At 45.6% G+C, this 20,734-nt stretch overlaps 1 protein-coding gene across 16 annotated transcripts in view; it reads left to right on the forward strand.

Moving 5' to 3' along the window:
- RBMS1 (RNA binding motif single stranded interacting protein 1) overlaps positions 1-20,734 on the forward strand; it is a 690,694-nt gene that overhangs the window by 611,187 nt on the left and 58,773 nt on the right. For 8 of the 16 annotated variants that reach the window (XR_015308444.1, XR_015308445.1, XM_086956624.1 and 5 more), the window contains exons 8-9: positions 559-608; positions 736-829. Coding sequence is in view for 14 of the 16 variants with exons in the window: in XM_086956624.1 (XP_086812750.1) it covers positions 559-608; positions 736-829 (144 nt within the window). In the remaining 2 variants the exon portion in view is untranslated. Of the gene's footprint in view, positions 1-558; positions 621-735; positions 830-20,734 lie in introns of all 16 variants that reach the window. The other 8 variants (XM_086956626.1, XM_086956623.1, XM_086956621.1 and 5 more) reach the window with 1 other exon arrangement.

Below are 20,734 nucleotides of genomic sequence, written 5' to 3' on the forward strand. Positions count from 1 at the left end.
CCCACAGAGTAAATTGTGCTATGGCTTCTTTGTACCATGTGAGACAGTTGCAGCTAGGTCATTTGCTGCGCCCAAATCTTCGGCTCAGGTCTTCTACTCTGTCGAATTACCTCCTGTGTAGATGTTCCAACCATATGGCCTTCTGACTGAACAAGCCAGTGTATCTCTCTTCTCTCTCTGAAAATACAATGGTTAAAGCACTGGTCTGTGCACTACAAAATCACACAATCTGTTAGATTTTTTTATATAAATGGAGTTTACATGGAGCTAGCAGTACATCTCACGAAAGAAATAGATAGTAAAGTGTGTGCTATTATGGTAGACCGTTTCAGCTGTGTGCAGTTAGAAATCAGTGTACGACAAAGGTTGAAAATGTGAGTTTATTTAAATTATTCAATACATTTAACGTCACCTTCTGTATAAGAGAGTGAAGTGACTGCTGAGCTAAAATACGGTTGCATATTACATTTAAGGAAAAATGTAAACGATATTTGAGTAGAGGTTATTGAAAAAAATGTGTCAGATTTCTCGAAGTATCTTCTTCTTCATTCTTTCTAGGCTGGTATGACATTGACCTATGATCCGACGACAGCTGCCTTGCAAAATGGGTATGTCAGAAGGTGATATTCTAAAACTAAAAACTAAATCTTTTAGTTCGTAGTATGTAGCTTTGTAGTTTTGAGCATTCGTGTTTCAGTGTATTTCAACTTAACCTTGTTTTTTTTTTAAATACAGATTTTATCCTTCACCATACAGTATTGCAACAAACCGAATGATCACTCAGACATCTATTACGCCATACATTGCGTCACCAGTGTCAACATACCAGGTTTGTACAGAACATTCTCAGGCCCCACAAAGTAATTGGGATTTTAATTTATTTGGAATTTCTGTACAGCTTGTATACATGAATTGCTTTTTGAGTATCCTATGTAAATATAACTGTCGTTTATGGAGCATATACAGCCCAAGAATAGGCAGTAGAGCATTTATCAAGGAGGAAAAGGCAAGTGCATACAATCAAATAAGGATACGAATAAGTAGCATCAAACCAGTATTATAGCCTTATAACCTGCTGTAGTGGGCTATACCGGCTATTAAAGGCCCGCTCCCACCTTAAAGGCCCAAGCCGAAGGTGAGGGACTTTAACAATGGACAGGACTTTAATAGCCGGTATAGCCCTGCTACGAAGGGCTATAAGGCTATCAGAACATTCTGCTACTAGAGGGCAGAATGTTCTAACAAATTAAACAAAGGCTTCTCGAAGCTCGAGGGAATTTAAATCCCCTCGAGCTCCGAGAGGCTTTTGTAAAGCATTGGAATGTTGCTCTGCGGGCCTTTACCAGCCTGTAGAAGCAGGGAGCACTCCATTGTCTACAATGGAGCTCCCAACATTCCAATGTTCTAATACAATTATTTCTCTGTAAGGATGATGTAAATTTGTATCACATGAAATACTTATCGAGACAAAACCGACCGAGGAAATGTCTACATAATATAGTATAGTAATGCACAAATAATGTAACACTTTAAGGTAGACATGTACATAAAAAGGGCCAAGAATATTGAAATTTACTCCAGTATGTTTTCACAAAGGTGAGCTAACTTAAGACTAGTGTACATATTGCAGGGAGAGAATGAGTACAGTTCCACAAATAAGTATTCGTGTTGTGAGTGTCTGGTGAATTATTCAAAACATATAAAGATAATATGGTAAGAGATTAATAATATGAAACGGTAAGGTAATAGCCAAAGGAATGATGAAGTGTTCGTAGAATGTAATGCCTCTACTACTTTTCAGATACTGCCATTGGAAGTTAAACAAAAACAAATTCTTTTAATAACTGAATTCTTTTGCTTTGCAGCTTGAATCCTAATATAGGCCCATACACCAGTCCTAATACTGCTATCAAGTAGTTGTGATCAAACTAATAAGTTCTTTTTCCAAGAGTAAATCTTTGCATTGGTCCTGTGCAGGTCTGGTGACTAACAATGACCATGATTCATTGTCCGCATTGCCCCTCAACTTCAAAGCATCTTCAGATAGTTTTTTTACTTCCGTCTGATTCACAAGCACTCATTTCATTCGAAAAAAACACAAAGCACCACCAAGATAGAGGACGTCGTTTTCCCAAGATGTAATGGGTACCTTTCAAGAGTTCATTTCCTTGATGTTTAAAGAAAAAACAACTTTTAAAAGGTGTCGCTGGTGCTCCTTGAAGTTTACATGGCTTTGCTTCCACTCTGCTTGTACTACCCGTAGTCCAAGGCTTGTCTGCATTTTGAGTGTAAGGGCTTCACAGTTCTAATAATACATAATTAGGGTACTTGTACCAAGGCTTCAAATTATAAAGCAGCTTAACATCTGTCCAGTGATGTGGCTATGGATAATTCCGAACCAGGCAGTGGGTTAATGAACAGGCCTTGTTAGAAGAAACTCCACAAAATCATGAAGGGTAGGTAGATTCTTTTGAGGCTGTGTCCTTCTAAACATTAAGGCACATTACAATTGATAGTATTAACAGTCATGGTACGCTTAAGGGTCAGGGCCGAGTACTAGGACTTCTTAAAATAATTCAAAGCCTGGAGATCATACCTATTGTCCAGCCTGAAAGTGAGTGCACCCAGTTTTATGAAGACTGTTCATTCTACATCAGAGTAAAATTATTAGTTATTAGTGTAAGACACATACATTGTTGCACTCTGCAGAACCCAATCCGATATTTCCACATTTCCTCTTGAAGGTTTACTTCTTTTACATTACTCATGCGAGCTTTGGTTCCAAAACTGGATTCTGGAGATCAGTGCCTAGTTATTCTCTGTTCACACCATGGGGCTTCTCAAACCATCCCTTGCCATCAAACTGCATTAATTGAACAGTCTCATTTATTATATTTTTAATTTGTAAATGTCTGACAGTATAAAGCACTGTAATGTTCAAAATATGAGACCTTAAAACGAGATGCAAAATTTCTTAGGCTGTTTAGAGAGTTCTTTGGAAATAAACGACTGCTTTGAAACCCATGATAGAACCTTGAGTGACATCCTCTGTCAAAACATGAATCCTTCTATCCGCCAAGTTTAATATTTAAGGCTTTCGTTCCTTCTGTGGTCAGGATTTTCCTGCAACCAATCCATCTTATAAGGTTAGCAACACCGTCTGCTTGAAATTCTCACCTCTTAAGTGCATGGAAACAAGTTAGCATTATCAAAGTGCGAGTAACTGAATGAGAGTCCTTATATACAAAGTTCTTGTTAATGTCCATTCCATTTCAGAGAACAATAGATATTATTTGAAGGCTCAAATTATGCTGTAGATGGTATATCATATGGCATGCTACAAAGTCATAATGTTGTTGAGAACAGTGTGAATACAATATCACAATTTCAGTGGCCTTGGCTGTAGAGTATTTTATTCAAGACACTAGTTATTAGCGTTCCCTTAAATGTGTTATCTCACCAAGGGATGGCAGCTTATACCAACATACCTTCAAATAGTGTGGCCTCTGTAAGGTTGTCACTGATGGGCAAATGCCTAACAATAGACCTTTCACCCAAGGTATTCTATTATTTGTGTTCACTTTCCTCTGGCAAATGTGTGCAACAAATGCTCACTGCAGACCAACGTTTCTTATACATTCAGAAGGATAAGGCTGTCCTTAAAATGCACCCAACGTACGGTTTTGCGAAAGTTAATTTTTTTTTCATGCAAGTGGCAACATTCTTTCCAATCCTTAGTCACTATTTAAAAGATTAGTATGTCTGTGTGATGTCATGAGAGAGCTAATGTGTTATTCAGACATGACGAGATAGTTCATAAAAACAAGTCAACACTTTGGGGTCCTTGGACACCAACCCATGGAAAAGCTACCCCACACAATGGATAGTGACCGGCTCTGAAACTGGTTATTCCCTGGCTCTAGGCAGTTGCCAAATGCACCAAGGCATACACTACGAGAGAAACACCTATGACACTATTTCTCTTGTGAACATGTGTAATGGATAAATGTCTGTCACATCAATTTCTGTACCTATTTCCCACATATCTTTATTGTCTTGATGTACATGCATGGTGGAAATTCGTGGTAAAAACAGGAAATACTAAAACAAAAACATTTCTACATTACAAAAAAGTGCAGAAGTGATGCGAAGCATGTGATTCAGTAGTAAGATCCACATTACAAAATAATTGGTTGATCTTAATTAGCACATGTACAGTGCACAGTCGCTCATTGGTGATGCATCACATACCTTTTCTGTCGACTGAGGTATGTCTTTCCAAACTTTGCCATCGCTGACTGAAGACCGGTTCAGTTTTGTGAACAGGAGTGGCAACTATTGGGAGTATTTCAGTTTTAATGATTTGTCAGGGTCTTTGCAAATTTACCTACACATTACTGTGATTGGTACTGATTTTCATTCTGTGGCAAATGTATAAGTGTAGTAAGTAGCCGGTGGGAGAAAGTGCTGCTGGATGACTTAATAAAAAATTAATTGCATATTAGGGCTGTAGATGAAGTATTAAATACATCAAATATAATGCAATTTTGTAGACGTAGGGAGAGCATTTATACAGCCAATTATTTTGGGAGGAGGGGACGGGGACCACTGCAAAGGGAGGAGATGAAGATAGGGTGCAATGACGCTAAAGTAGAGTATTTCTTAGACAAGGATAGGATTTCCTTATGTATGTTGTGGCCTTCAGGGATTACATAATTTTGGTCATGGCATTGTTTAGAAGTGGTTCAAAGTTCTACGGAGACTGGGCAATGAAGGGGATTGTGTTGGGATTAGTGTGGTCACCTGAGTTGATGAAATGATAATTGGTATCAGTTGACATTCATGTGCAGGCCTGGGATGACATGCAGCATACATTAATTAATGTAGTGCTTAACTGTCTTGAATTGGTTAGCCTATGTAACTGTTTCACTTAGATTTGGCTTAATGGGTGGTGAGCTTGGATGCAGCCCATGCCGCTCCACACATACTCGGTATTAGAAGGCGTTCTGGAGCATGATCGTATTGTTCTAGTTCTGATAGTTCTCTTCCTATTAATGTCTTCTGAATACCAGGTAGTCTTAGATTAAGGGGTGACCCTCTTTATGAAGTGTGGGTGTATATATCAGTATGCCACATAGAGGTCACCAGAGAAATTTATGAAAGACGTTTTTTATGGGTTGTGGTGGGAGTGAACTAGGTTGCATGTTGGGACGTAATGAGGACGTAATTGTGTTACACTTTGTGGCCAGGTTTGAGTTTTTTTGCATAATCTAAATAGCGTGTTGCTCATACGACTTGAGAAATTATTAACACATTTTCATCTCATTTTCAGTTCTTCTGGCATATGTTAAATCTTTACTACAAGTCTTAAAAATAAGTATGTAATTATTTATAGTAATTTGGTATGTGTATATGAGGCTTGTATACAGATCAGTTATTCCCCACACCTAAGGAGCTGAGCGAGCACAGACACGACTTGGCATGCTTTATTGTTTGTTTTTGCTTTTGAAAAGAAAGTAGAGATAAATCATGCGTTTGAATTTGTTGTCATTAAATAGTACGATTAATTCCGTTTTATATCTCTTAATCAAAGTTTACAATCCCTACCTTAGGGGAATGACTGTAGTATGGGCTTCCACAGAGGATACATTTTTAAGACCTAGACTGAGCCATTTTGAGTTTTGTTTTTCTATATGTTTTTTAAACATTTTCCATAATGAGTCAAACCTATTGAAGTGCTTCCGATGGATATATAGAACTGCAGATTATTCACCTTTAGAATATCCTCAACCTCCAGGGAAGCTACAGGCAGGATCCAGAAGACTTTTCAACATGTCCCTGCACACCGATAGGTGGCTACATGTAGCTCGCATCAACTCTACTCCTCCCCGGAAGTAACGACTTAAGCCGCAACTGGTTCCAATGTACCCAGGGTTTCTGGCTCTGTCACCAATGCCATACCAAATGTAAGTGTTTAAAGAATCTATGCTTCATCTTAGTTTCCTTTGGTATGCCTTCGGGCCCCACGGTTCGATGGGTCAATGAAGACCCAAGCAGGTCCACTCTTGGCACCAGTTATGGCTCCTGAACATGGCTCGACACCAGAACGGACCCCGCTAGAAGACATTTAGGTAATAATTCTGTCTGAATTCAAGCCAAATGTGTAACAATCTCTGCCGAATTCCTATGACCCCACCCAATATGGCGTCAAGGAGTATGGAAGCGTTTGGAAAAAGGATGTTATCTTTCGCTAGCCTTGCCCTTCAGGTCTATCAATGGCAGCTGTTTGCTGGGATAAGTCTCCCATACATTATTTAAACTCAGTGGATGATTATTTGTCTGCAGGTCCTGATGAGTTTCGGAACAGTTTAGCACAGATGATTCAGGATGGCAAAGATGGGGACTTGTAGGTCATCCCCTCAGTACTAGACACCACAGACTGCTTGGGCTGAGCAGTCTGAACTAAAATTGTGCTATGGCACCACGTGGATGAGATACACTGGCTTTTCGTGTGCCACTCTTGAATTTGCCTTTCGATGAGTTGTGCCTCTTTGGTGAGAAGGCTGACTCTACTCTTGAGCACTTCAAAGAAAGAAGAGCAGCCAAACTCTACCTCAGCCTTTCTCAACTCATAATGAAGTACCCACATCAATTTCTGTAGGGGCTTTGCCTTCAGGCACTTTAAAGGCTCATCATCCCAACAGCTGATGTCCCAACCCTTTCAAATGCACAGAAGGGGATCTATTAGGCAATGCCCAGGCCACCAGGGACAATCTACTTGCCAGACACCTTAACCAGCCTCCTTGCTGTTTTAGTTCTCGTCTGATGGCACACACCTACCACACAGGAGGCAGGATCACTCCTTTTTTTCTACTGCTGACAAGCAATAGCATCCGACAGGGGGGCACTACAGATATTCCAAAGATGCTAAGCCTTGCTATTCCTTTCCGCCGGCCAACCATTCGCCTACATCAGAGCTGCTCTCTGAGAACCATTTCTTCATTTTGCTGTAGGAAGTCCCAGATCTTATGGAGAAAGGACACATAGAGAGGGCCCCAGCCTTTGGTATTGAAACTGGGTGTCACTACTGCAATTTCCTGGTGTTGTAGAAGGGCAGAAAACGTTGCCATATTATTGCTCATCGACCCCTCAACTTTTTCCTGAGGGGGGACAAATTCAAGATTCTTACTCTACTCCAGTTTCTATCTGCTCTGGATCCTTTAGACAGGATGATGGCGTTGGACTCCTATTTCAATGTCCCAGGCCTGGAGGCCTACAGAAACTAACTGAGGTTCTATATGGGCCTTTTTATTTTGCTGTGCTCCCTTTTTCCCCTCGCTAGTTCTCCCAGGGGGGTTTATGTAGATTATGGCGGTGATTTTAGCTTACACGCTGCAGTCCGGGCTAATAGTCTTCCCCTACCTCATTGACTGGCTGTTGAAGGCAGACTCATCAGTCAGTAGTAGACAACTTCTAGATATCAGCAAACTTCTGTACCTCTTTGGGGGCTAACGATGAGTGTGCTGAAGTCACACCTGACTAATTTGCAAAGGCGCCCTTTCATCCGAATCGGATTTCATGGATCCAGTGCATATCCAAGCCTTCCTTCCGAAATGAGTCCGTGACATTCGGGATGTGATGCCAATGTTTCAGTATCAGTCCTGGGTCACACTGAGGACGGCTCTGAGCCTTCTGGATCTATTGGCCTGCAGCATTCTGCTCACCGATCATGGCAGATGCCAACTCTTCAGTACTTCAGCAGTTTGCACCACTGCATGGCTGAGAAGGTTATCTAGAAGAGGTGGAGATCAAAGAACCCTGGTGCCTTCACATCATCCTGCTAAAACTTTCTCTGCCATTCATTAAAAGAGGCTGGCGCAGGTCCTCACAGACAACACCACCCCGATGTGATATTGTAACTATCAGACTCAAGAGGGATTCTAGACTCTCTCCCAAGAGGCCCTGTGCCTATGGACCTGGCTGAATTGTTAAGTCATTACCCCCGTTTTTTACACCACCTAACAGGATCGTTATACGCCAAGGCGGATGTGCGACGCTTGGCTGATCACGCATGACAGCTGCACCTGGAGATCGCAAGTCATCTTCCAACAATAGAGAAAGCCCCGGCTCTCTCTCTTCAACATCACAGAGAATGTACAGTGTCAACACTTTGCGTGTTGGAGTTTCCAAGAAGGCTCTCTTTTGAAGGTGCCTTCTACTTAGAGTGGAGCTCGGGACTCCTGTATGGCTTTCCGCCACTATATGTCCTGCACTGAGTTCTTAAGAAGATCAAAAATAACCAAGCCCAAGTCATTCTAGTGATCTCGGATTGGGTCATGAGGGTGACCACTTCTGGAGATGAGCATCTGTCCTCCGATCAGATTCTGTTTTGGGAGTACCTTTCTTTTGCAGCAACAGAGCAGGGTCATGCACCTGTTTCTGCGCAACATATACCTCCATGCATGGAGATTGGGAGGGAGAGTGAATGTAGTCTGCTCCAGATGCTCAATGTAGTGGATGTTTCTTGCAGTAGGCTTCCTCTGCATAATCGATTTAGGAGGATGCTGGGACAACTTTGTAGCTTTCCGTACCACCCACATTCTGTCTTTGCCTAGCAAGGACTTGGAATGGCAATGTTAAAGGTTCCGTTTTGGCCATCTTACATTTGCTGGACCAATTGTCCTTGTTAAAATCACCTGTTGTGATGTATTTTCTTAAAGATTTGGTTAATTTGTTCCCTTTAAAACTGTTTGTTTAACGCCATAGTGGGAACTTAACTGCGGCCTTTGAACCGCTTCAAGGCTTCTGTTGACCCTAAACATCAGTCAGTTTCGTCAATCATTAGTTTGTTGCATGAGTTCAGCTTCCTTACAGTACCTTCTTTATGGACAAGCTGGTGTTCAGGACCAAAGTGGCTTTTCCCCTTAAGTTTGTGGCCTCTTTTCACATCCTCCAATCCATCAGTCTTCTGAGATTCTTTGCCACCCCCCACCCCCAAGATGAGAATAGACTCCATAACCCAAAAGTGAACTTGGTTTTTATATTTATTGTACCAAAGACTATTGGGTTAACAATCCACTTTTTGTGGAGTTTTATGCAGTCAAAGAAAGACAAAGCAAAGCAGAATCAGACTTTGTCCAGATGGTTAGTCCTCTGTTCTAAAACCTGTTACGTGGTGGCAAAGAAGGAGCCTCCAGAAGGCTTCAGAGCATATTCCTCCAGGCTTAAGGCTGCTACTACCACTTTAGGACACTGGCTGCATGTGATGGATATCTGTCAGGCTGCAACATGGGCATCCATGTACCCATTGACAAAGCACTACTGCCTCAATAGCCAGGTCTGCGGAGAAGGGCATTTGGATGTTTGGGCCTACAGGTCTTTTCAGTCAGCCCATAGAGATACTGCTTTTTTTTTATTTCACAAAATTTTTATTGGTAGATTCCAAAACAAAAACATACAATAAAAACATAAGCGACAATGATGGATACAAGTAGTGTGATGGGGATTACAATAATTAAATGAATGGGAAAATATCTGTATGGGCAATGACAAGCACAGAGAATCAGAGTAAATTAAAGACTAAGAGAAACATAAAGCAATAAATGGACAGCAGCATAGCATCAGTCATAAACATCATATATAGTATCTACACTAGAATGGTGGACACAGGTAATACAGTCTTCAAATTTTCTGGGATAGAGTACCTGGAGCAGTCAAGTAAGTTACAGATTAGGCTCAGTGGTAAGTATATGTGGTCATATGGGCATGAAGATTAAGAAGTGTGTTTAAAATTCAAGGAGGTTTATATACGCTAAAATAATTGTCAAGGGAAATCCACATTTGTCTATGAGGAGGGCGCCATGGGGTGTTTTGGAATGAGATATTATCAGCACCTCTCAGATTGGTGATCCAGTTTAACCAACATATAAAGGAAGCTTTACGGGTGTCTTTCCAGTTGTTCAGAATTATCTTCACAGCAGCGGTGAGCAGAAGGTCAACTAAGGCTCTGTCATTATCCGAGAGCGAATCGGCTCTAATGAAGCCAAGTACTAAGGTAGACAACTCTCTGGTGGGGGAGAAGGACAAAACTTTTGCAAGGAATGCAAAGACTTTGTCCCAGAAGGATGTAACACAGGCACAGCGTAGTAAAAGGTGTTTTAGGTCACCATCTTTCTCGTTACAGTTCCAGCATTTGGCGTGGTCTCTAATATTGTGTGAGAAGAGATGGGCCGGTATCCAGAAAGCCTTATGGAGAAGCCAAAACTTCGTCTGGGAGAGTGTAGGGCTTATTTTGTGTCTCATGGTTGATTCCCAGGTTTTGGACCAGTCCACGTCTGAAATTGGTAGTGTTGAGTGAGATTCCCAGAACTGTCGAAGATCTTTATTGAGATTGGATTGCTGCGGCCTTCGGATTTTGTAGAGCCTGGAGACCTAGTGGCCCAGCTTATTGAGGGTAGCTAGATAGCTTGGGAGGGAGGGCGGCTTTTTGGACAGTTTTGCTTTGGAGATTGCTGTTATAATAGTCCAAAAGTTGTAAAACTCCATCGCTTCTAGGTCATATTTGGTTTGGGGTTCTTAAAAAGAGAGGGGGTAAGAATTACTAAACAGTTGATGTGGGAAGAGTATACCTTTATTAATCCAGATCACATTGTGTAGTGGTTTAGCTTTGCATACTATTGAGTGATTGTGCCATAGCAACTCCCAGTCGGAGCGTCTTACATGGTCAGTCAGGAATTTATCAATTTTTAGGAGGGCAAGTCTTGTATTTTTAAAAATGGACTTTGAGCAACTGGCCGTATTCATTTTAGCAGTGAGGATGGACGCTGGAGTAAGATTTTTGAAAAGGGCTTTCTCAACATTAAGCCATACCGGAGAGTATTCAGCTGGTGGTGACAGCCAGTAAGAGCCTTGTTTGGCAAGTAAGGCAATCTGGTATAGTTTAAAATCAGCTAGATTGACCCCACACAGGGATTTTTTGCGGCGTAGTTTTTTAAAGCTAATTCTAGCCTTTTTCCCTTTCCATAGGAATTTAGATAGTAGAACATCTAATTTGTGATGGAAGTCCTGGGACAGGGTAAGAGAGAGCATTGTAATGAGATAAAGCCCCTTGCCCGGATGGGTTTTCTGCAGGCTTCTACAAAGCATTTGATAAGTCAATCACCCCCATGCTAATAAAATTATTTCATTTGGTCGCCACTTCAGGCAGTGTTACGGAGTCAATGGGCGAAGCCACTATAATTGTTATCCCGAAGAATGGTAAAGACCCCCTTCTTACTAAAAACTATCGTCCCATTTCGCGTATAAATCTGGACTGCAAAATTCTGGCGAATAGACTCAATGCCATTCTCCCTAAATTAATCAGCAACTCTCAGGTGGGATTTTTAAAACATCGCATGTCCAACAACAATACAAGACTATTATGCCACACCTTTGAGGAAGCCAAAACACCCACCCCGACGGTGGCCAAGCGTTCGACTGAGTATCTTGGTCCTTCTTACAACATTGCATGAAAGCCTTTAATCTGGGGAACTCTTACATTAATATGGTAATGGCCCTTTACTCTTCACCGTCCGCTAGAATCGCCATTAATGGCACCCTATCGGACTCATTTCGATTACAACAGGGCACCAGGCAGGGCTGCCCTCTCTCTCCAGCCCTATTTCTCCTGGCCCTTGAACCGCTTCTATTAGATATAAAACAAAATAAAGAAATATTGGGAGTGAGCTTCGGGAACACACAGGTGAAACTAGCAGCGTACGCTGACGACATTCTAGTCGCTATGGAGAATCCAGAGACCTCCATCTAAGCTCTCATGACTACCACTGAAAGATACTCGTTGCACTCCGGTTATAAATTAAACCGAGACAAGTCAGAGGTTACGCCCCTAAACGTACATGGTACCAGAGATATGCTTGGTGCCTCAGGTCTCACATGCAAACTGGCTTTATGAAATACCTGGGAATCTAATTCGGCAGCTCCCTTCTCGAAACACTTCATCACAATGAATCCATCACGTTAGATAAAATTAAATCACAACTGAGATACTGCTTTTGTATCTATTCTAAAGGACAAGTTACTTACCTTTGGTAATGTTCTTTCAGGTGGATACACTATTTAACCCAATATTCCTCACCGTCGTTCCATCTCCCTGATCTATGGAATGGACTATTTTCCTTCTAAAAAGGCCAAAAATAGGCGACCTTCACACTGGCACAAATGATTACTGTTGTGTTTCACGTCCTAGGGCACGGACGATGTCCAGAAAGAAGCTAACATCAACGCACCTGGGTGGCACTGGTATAGGGTTCCAGTCATTAGTCGGGCAGAGGACATGGAGCCACACAGCGCCACATATAGACACATAGGGACTGTGCTGAAAAAACCTCCACATCCAGTCTGGCGCTTGGGGATTTTATGCAGGTGAAGAATCTGGGGTAATAAGAGTATCCACTAGAAGGAGCATTGTCAAAGGTAAATAACTTGTTCATCTAGAATATATTATTCACTATCATTCTGCATGGAATACTGAAATTGCCTAAGCCAATCTGAATGCTAAGAGTACGAGTACTCCCTATTGTTTCTGCCTCCATTTTTTTTTCAACAGTGATGTTGTAAAGCATGGTCAGGATGTAGACGACCACATGATTCGGCTTCTTTCTCTACCTGTGTTCTGTGAATTTGAGGGTTCGGGTAGTAAGAGTACATTGCCTACATGCTGTTGAGTATTTTGAGCTATTGATGACCCTTTCCATGTATTATGTAGTCTTCCCTGTGCTCAAATCTAGCATTGCAAGGCATGCATTTAATAGCTGAAAACTAAGTTTCCCTTGGTTTTCTAGACAAATAACAGATCACTCATCCTATATCTTCTCACTCAAACAACACATATGAAAAATAAATACAGTGTGGCCCAAACAATATACTCAACAGAACTTGCCCAAAGTAGAAGTCAATAAAAAATGTGCAGTTAACCCGTTGGCTGCTGCTGTCTGCCATTGGCCGACGGCAGCACTACCTCGCTGGTGCTGCCGTCTGCCAAAGGCCGACGCGACGGCGCCAGTTTTTTTAAAACGGCCGCACTGCCGCAAAAAAGCGGAAGCAGCCAACGGGTTAAAATGAATCATAAACTCCACATTTATAAATAATACATATAGGTAATGTTGTCAAAAAATAAAACACAGAAAACAATTTCATGTACTGTTATTCCCATTCCTGAAATGAGGGACAGAAAGCTAATAACACACCATAAACAACTACACCCCAAGAGAAAATAATTGACTGTCAAATTTGTCATTAACTGTAACACATTCGTAAAGAGAACAGATTGTTGGCTGGAGCTCGATACCCACTCTTCTGAAAGTATCTGTCGAATCAGTCAACCACCGAATTGTGTAAGGAGTTGCGTCAATGCGTTTCTATGGAGTGCGTGGTTTGGATGCCGAGGCGGATGGCAGCGTGAGCGCCGAGCTCCACTCGTGAACCCCGCAATTATCCTGTTAATTGACCCCCTGGACCCCACTGAGTAGCCACGGGGACATGAATGCGAAGGGTAGTTGCCATGGAGGGAATCAGTGACTTTGGACGACAAAATCCGGAGATACGGAGTGATTTTCGACTCCGTGCCGATCGAGGATAGAAGATCTAAGATTTCGGCTTTGTCCTCGTAGGCGCCCACTGAACTTACGGAGTGGAGAGCGAAGGTGCTGGCCTAGAGTGTGAGGCGGATCTCTTCAAGGACCTACTAGGGGCATGCGATAACTGGAGAGAGTGCTAGTAAGGTCACTGAGTCTGCAACATCCGGAAGCCTGAGGTGCCGGAACGGTGGGGCCTACGATAGACGGACCGGGCGGCCATTTTGAGTGCCAGCTACGCACTAACTTGTCCTGCGTCCCGAATGGCTGTGGAGGGCCCTGGAGGCCGCTGACATGGGCAAGCCCAGAGGGAAGAAAGATGGGGATGCGCCACCCTCCGATGCAGAGGGCCCAGCCCGAGACAAACAAGACGCATCCGGGCGGCCGCAAGACCAGGATCTGCAGCTACAACTTGATAAAATCCTGACCGCCATATCGGAATCTCGCACTGCTTTACAACAGGACATTGCACAGGTGGTGACTGGACTGGGCCTACTACGGGCAGATCACTCGAAGTTGGCAGACAGGGTGAAACAGGTGGAGATCAAGATTCAGATCGAACCTGCTCAAGTTGCACTAACCAAAGGCATGGCGAGTGTTCTGGAACGGATCGCAGTGCTGGAAAAGCGGGCGGAGGATGCGGAAGGGAGGAATAGACGGAACAACATCCGAGTGGTGGGCTTGCCGGAAAAGACTGAGGGATCAGACATGGTGAATTACTTGGAAACCTGGCTGCGAACAGTGGTGGCCCCGGAGAGCTTATCTTCCTTCTACACCCTGGAGAGTGCGCATCGAGTCCCCGCTAGACCACTGCAGCAGGGGCGCCCGCCTCGGCCTGTGGTGGCGCGCCATGTTGCACTTTAGCGACAGGGACTTGCTGCTATGGAAGACGCGGGTGGATGGCCCATTCCATGTAGACAACAGCAGAGTTACTCTGTTCCCAGATTACTTGATTGAAACGCAGCAGCGCCGTATGTCCTTCCAATCCATCAAGAAGGAACTCCGCGCGGAGGGGATTCAGTACTCCTTGCTATTCCCGCCCAAACTGCGCATTGCTTTGGAAGGTAAAACTCATTTCTATGAAACTCCGGAGGAAGCATGGACATGGCTGGAATCTTATAAGGCAGGTATGGATGGACAGATAGCCGAAGCACGAGAACTGGCTAGAGATTCTTTGCCCCGGCGATTGAGGCGCCGCAGGCAGGACCTGCAAAGACCTTCAACCTCGCAGACTGAGCTGGCGTGCAGGGGAGCACTGCAAGCGGTGACGGAGATCTCCGGGGACTTGTTGCAGTCTTCCCCGAAAGGATCTGACTTGGACACTGAGAAGGGGCAATCGGAGGCGGACTCGTCTGCATCGGACAGTGCACATCTGCCACTGGTTACTCCCGGGACGGCGGATGGCCTGTTGTGGGGAGATTAGCTCTATTTAAGGACGGCACAGGGCTCGGCAGTACCTCTCAAGAACAGTTGGATGCGTGACACAATGGGATTCCATAATAATTCTTTATAAGAGTTACTGAGTGGGTGGGCATGGAGGGGGGGTGTTTCGTTTCAGGGGGACTCTGAGCTGGAAAGAGGGCGATGTGTTGATTTGCTACAGAGTACATGCTAGGCTCTATCCAGCCCCACCGGATGGTCCTAGTTTATTTGCCTTAGCTTAGTTGAGGCAATTGTTGGGTTGGTTTGGATGGGATTCACTATGTTAGTGCTGTTCTGTGGGGGGAGGGTGACGTACTGGGTGGGGTGGGACTGTTGGGGGAAGGGTTTGTTCTGGTTTCAGGGAAGACCCTGCCGGCGCGGCAGCAGAGGAAGGATGAGTGTTGGGGGGATTTCACACCTATACCATGGGACCATTGCCTGACGTGAAATGTGTGACTTGGAATGTGCGGGGATTACACTCAATGCAGCGGAGGTTTACGGTCCACTCCTATTTAGGTAGAAGGGGCACGCAGATAGCGTTCCTGCAAGAAACACATTTGACCAAAAGAAACACATTTGACCAAGGCAGGGGGGGCAGCACTGCAGCAAAGATGGCGAGGGCAACTTTACTACACTACCTATTCTGCTTTTGCGCGAGGGGTCTTGATTTGGGTTAGAGCGGGGGTCCCGTTTCAGATGACCCTGCAGTTAGTTGACCCGGAAGGATGAAATGTGGCGGTTGAAGGCCGCCTAAACAGCCGGGAGGTAACCCTTTGTAGTGTCTATGCCCCCAATGTGGAGCAGATACCTTTCTTTGAGCGCTTGTCTAACGCTCTGGCGGGCTATTTTACGAAGCCAGTGTTGCTAGGGGGGAGACTTCAACTCCATTACGGATGTGGACATGGATAGATCGCACCCGCCATTGCTTTTTTGCTCCAATGCACAGATTAGCTAAATTTAGAGCCCAATGGCAATATCATTGGGGGTTTGTGGACATTTGGAGAGCACAGCACTTGGCTGAACGTGATTATTCCTTCTTCTCGGCGCTCCATGATCTGCACATACGACTCGATACTATCTTGTGTAGTCCTTGTCTGGCTACTGTGGCAGCTAGCAGTGAATATTTGTCCCGCACGATCTCGGACCACAACCCCCTGTTGGTGGGGTTTTGCCGGCCATCCTGCCCTGGAGACTGCGCCCGGAAGTATTGGAGGATTCCGCCTTCCGTACGGAGCTGGGCACGGGTATTACACAATACTTTGTGGAGAACGAGGGCACAGCTGGGACGACTGTTTTGGAGTAGGATGCCTTTAAGGTTGTGACCCAGGGGTTCTGCATCGCCAAATGGGTCGGGGTGCGGAAGCATATATTGCAGGATGTTGAGGCTGCGGAGAAAGCCCTCATGGAGGCTGAACGTGCCTTTTCGGTTAACTCTGATGAGCGTGACGTGGTCCAAACTAGGAAGGAAGCAGTGGCAGTTGTAGTGGAGCGCCTAAGGTCTTTTGACCATAGAGCATATATGACCTGTGCGCATGCTGAGAGAGATAAGGTTGGCACGTTATTGGCGTGGCTGGCTAATCCTATACCTAGATGCATCCCGGTCTTGGCGATGGCGTCCTCATCGGGGGACCTAGTTTATACGCAACACCAAATTAATGATCGGTACTGTTCTTTCTATGCGGACCTATACAAGAGTCGTCTGCACGCTGCGGAGACTGACATTCAAGCGTTTCTGACGGATCTGGAACTGCCTATGATAGAGGAGGAGCAGGCGGACTCCCTGGGACGGGATATCTCGCTCGCCGAAATCCGCTGTGCGATTAAACAGCTGGTGCGGAATAAGACCCCATGAGGCAATGGGCTGCCCATGGAGTTTTACTCGACTTATATTGACTAGCTGGCTCCTAGACTGCTTTCGGTGTATGGCGAGGCCAGATCGCTGGGGGTGTTGCCGGCGTCCACTAGGGAGGGGATTATCGTTCCCCTCCTCAAACCTGGGAAGGATCCCGCAGATCCAGCGGCGTATCGCCCTTTGTCAATGCTCACTACGGATTATAAGATCCTAAGTCGGGTGCTGGCTACTCTGCTCCTTCCTTTTATGACGCAACTGGTTCACCCCGATCAAGCTGGGTTTATCCCTACCCGTAACACTGCTGGCAGTATTCGCAGGCTTATACGAGTGCTGGGGGGTGAGCGTGGCAACGCTAACCAGGCAGTGGTCCTCTCTATGGACATTGCGAAAGCATTTAATAGCTTAGAATGGCCATATTTGTTTTCGGTTATGAGGGCGTTTGGTCTTGGAGAAGGGTATACCCACTGGACAGAAATATTGTATACTGTGGCGAGCGCTAGAATAAAGGTAGGCCGGGTCATTTCCGCTTCGTGCCCAGTGGGTCGAGGCACCAAGCAGGGTTGCCTGCTCTCTCCGTTGCAGTTTGCTCTGGCTATAGAACCGTTGGCGGCACATGCTAGAGTGTAGAGTGCATACCGAGGAATACAGCTTCGTGGGCGGACGCATTATATTTCACTGTACGCGGACGACCTGGTGCTCTTCTTGAACGACGCGAATGAGGCATTGGTAGGAGCGCGGGAGCTGCTCGGCCGCTCCAGAGAGGTCTCGGGCCTGCGAGTCAATTGGGCAAAGACTTGCGTGTTTCCAGTAACCGGAGCTCGCGACCCGCCTTTGCATCTGCCCGATGTGACGAGGGAACCCCGGTGCCTCCCCTATCTGGGGACGCACATTTACCATACGCAGGAAGATCTGATCGAGGGTAACATTGGTAGGGCACTCAGGGGGCTTACGGTCAGCATGCACTTCTGGGGTACTCTTCCACTTTCGGTGGCAGGACGGGTGGCACTATTGAAGATGGTGGAGCTCCCACGATTGCTGTATTTCCTCCGCACCCTGCCCATACGAATACCTGTCTCATTGTTTCGTCAACTCCGTTCTGCGATAAGTGGCTTCATCTGGGGGACAGGGAGGCGCCGAGTGGCATTAGACACGCTAATACTGCCTAGGGCAGAGGGGGGCCCTCGTGGTCCCTGACTTCGAACTGTACTATTTAGCGGCGCAGTTCCAGTGCTTCACCCAGGCGGTGGCACAGTAATTCCGTGGCCCGGAGCGTGAATTTGCACCGGATGTGTCATTTGTGGTATTGCAGCAAAGGTTGAGAGTTGATGAACTGTTGATTGAAGAAGGTGCGTTAAGGCACTGTTGGAAACGCTATCACAACAGAATAGTGGTACAAAGAACTTATGCTCCAGAGATACCGTTGGGTATGTGCACGGCTCTGCCACATCGGGGGGGGGGATTGGTCAGCCTTAGCGGAGTGGGAGATGCTTGGATTGCAGATGGTTGGGGACCTATTCGCTGATGGCGCACTGCTATCTTGCGGTGCTTTACAGGAGACTTTCGGACTCCCAAGGGTCATTTCCGAATTCATGCAGCCCTAGTTACCGCCATTCAGAAACACTGGGGGGCAGGCCTATCGGAGCCACCGGTAAATGCAGCGTGTCAATATGTAGTGATGGCAGCGGGCACCTTCAAGGCAGTAACTTGTCTATATAGATGCATGCTGGGGGAAGGGTTGACACCATTGCAGAGGCTGCAGGCGCACTGGGGGGCGGATATAGGCAGGGAGATCCCGGACTCAGCCTGGTCACGTGTTGAAGAGGGCATGGAAAGGTACTAGGAATGCTAGATTCCAGTTAATTGAATTTTACATTTTACACAGAGCATACCTCACACCGGAAAAGATCAATCTGTATTTTCACACGGACTCTGCGCAATGCCCCAGATGTAGACTGAGAAATGCAGATTTAGTGCACATGCTTTAGGATTGCCCACAGCTAGGTACCTATTGGAAGGAGGTCCTCACTTCGCTCTGCAAGACGACGGAAACACAGATTGGCCTGGAAAAAGGGGCCTGTCTCTTGCATTGGTTTCCACACACAAGCAAAACAAAGGTGACAAACACGTTTTTGGACTTGGGGCTGCTGCTTGCCAAACGTGAAATTACGTCCCACTGGAAAGATAAGGTGGGGCCTAGCTATCTTAGATGGAGGGCGGAGATGCTTAAGTAGGCCAGCAGTGAGAGTGCGGTGCGATTGCAACAGGCTCATAGGTCTCACAATGAGAGGGCTTTGGAAGCAGCTCGGGCATGGGAGGCATTGAAGTTGAAGTTAAAATACTTATAGAGCGCACTGGTTTCTTGGCGCTAGGGATACGAACCCTGGATGGCAGAAGTGCAGGTGCTAGGGCGAGAAGGCTTGTGAGAAGAGGAAGGTCTTCAGCGCCCTACGGAACTCAGAATAGATGGGGAAAGACTTGATGGTGACAGGAAGGGTGTTCCAAAAGGTGGGGGCGAGGACAGAGAACTTCATGCCCCCAGATTTTTTCTTCCGAAAGCGAGGTACAGAGAGAAGGAACTGGGAGGAGGAGCGCAGCTCTCTGCTGGGTGTGTAAATTTTAATTTCGGAGTTGATGAAGGCTGGAGCAGTCCCAGCGCAGGCCTGGAAGGTCGTGCAGCCCAATTTAAATAGAGCACGTTCTCTGAGTGGGAGCCAGTGCAAGGCTTTAAGCAGAGGAGTGACGTGGTGTGATTTAGAAAGGCCATAAATGAGGCGAGCAGCTTGGTTTTGGACCAATTGAAGGCGCCGGAGGGCATAGGCGGGAACACCATTATACAAAATGTTGCCATAATCCAGGTGCGACAAGACCATGGCCATGAGAATGAGTTTCAGAGCCGGGAGGGAAAAGAAACAAGATATCTTTCGAATAGTGCGGAGGATAAAAAAGCAAGATGAAACCACTGTGCTAATCTGGGAATGCAGAGTGAGGTGTTGGTTAAGTGTTATCCCCAGTGTTTTAGCTGAGGGGGAAGGTGAGGGGGGTACCAAGGGAAGGGGGCCAAAACAAAGAAGTCCAGGGACTGGAGCTGCCACCTGTAAGTACCAGCTCCGTTTTGTCGGGGTTGAGCTTAAGGTGATTGCAGTTCATCCAGTCCCTGATGAAAGTCATTACTGCTTGAAAGTTATGAATGGAATCAGGAGAGTGGGAGAGGATGAAAATGAGCTAGAGGTCATCGGCATAGTTAAAGACTGTGACCTCCATCTGCTGTAAAGCAAAAATGAGGGGGAAAATAAATAAATTAAACAAAAGAGGGGAAAGGGAAGAGCCTTGAGGAACACCGCAGTGAACCTTACGTGGGGGTGCAGAGAAGTCGGCCATATGGACGGCCTAAATGCGGTCCCTCAAGAAGAAAGTGAGCCAAGCCAAGGCGGGGCCCCTGATGCCGGCCGCCTCGGCACGGGTGAGAAGGATTGGTGGCTGATTTGAGGAAGGAGGTTGAGGATACTGATTCAGAGACGAATTATATGACTTTGGAGGGGGACTAGTGGGCCCCACACCTAGCTGATTGAGATAGGAACAACGGTATGATTCCCCGTTTCCGTAATTGATCACTCTGAACTACGTGGACGCCCTGACGGTGTCAACAAACGATTCCCTGATACAAATAGATCCTCATTATGGCTTTGATTACTGTCTTAGTCCGCGCCGGCAGGAGGGAGGGTTGGGGAGGGTTACCAGGGTGGGAGGTAGACGGATTGTTGCATGGAATATTCTGCTCAGAACGCTTGTTATTTCCTATTCCGCGAAGTCCTAGAAGTTATAGTGATGG

This window comes from Lissotriton vulgaris, chromosome 2_1 (assembly GCF_964263255.1).
Source record: "Lissotriton vulgaris chromosome 2_1, aLisVul1.2, whole genome shotgun sequence".
In the NCBI taxonomy this organism is placed as follows: domain Eukaryota; kingdom Metazoa; phylum Chordata; class Amphibia; order Caudata; family Salamandridae; genus Lissotriton; species Lissotriton vulgaris.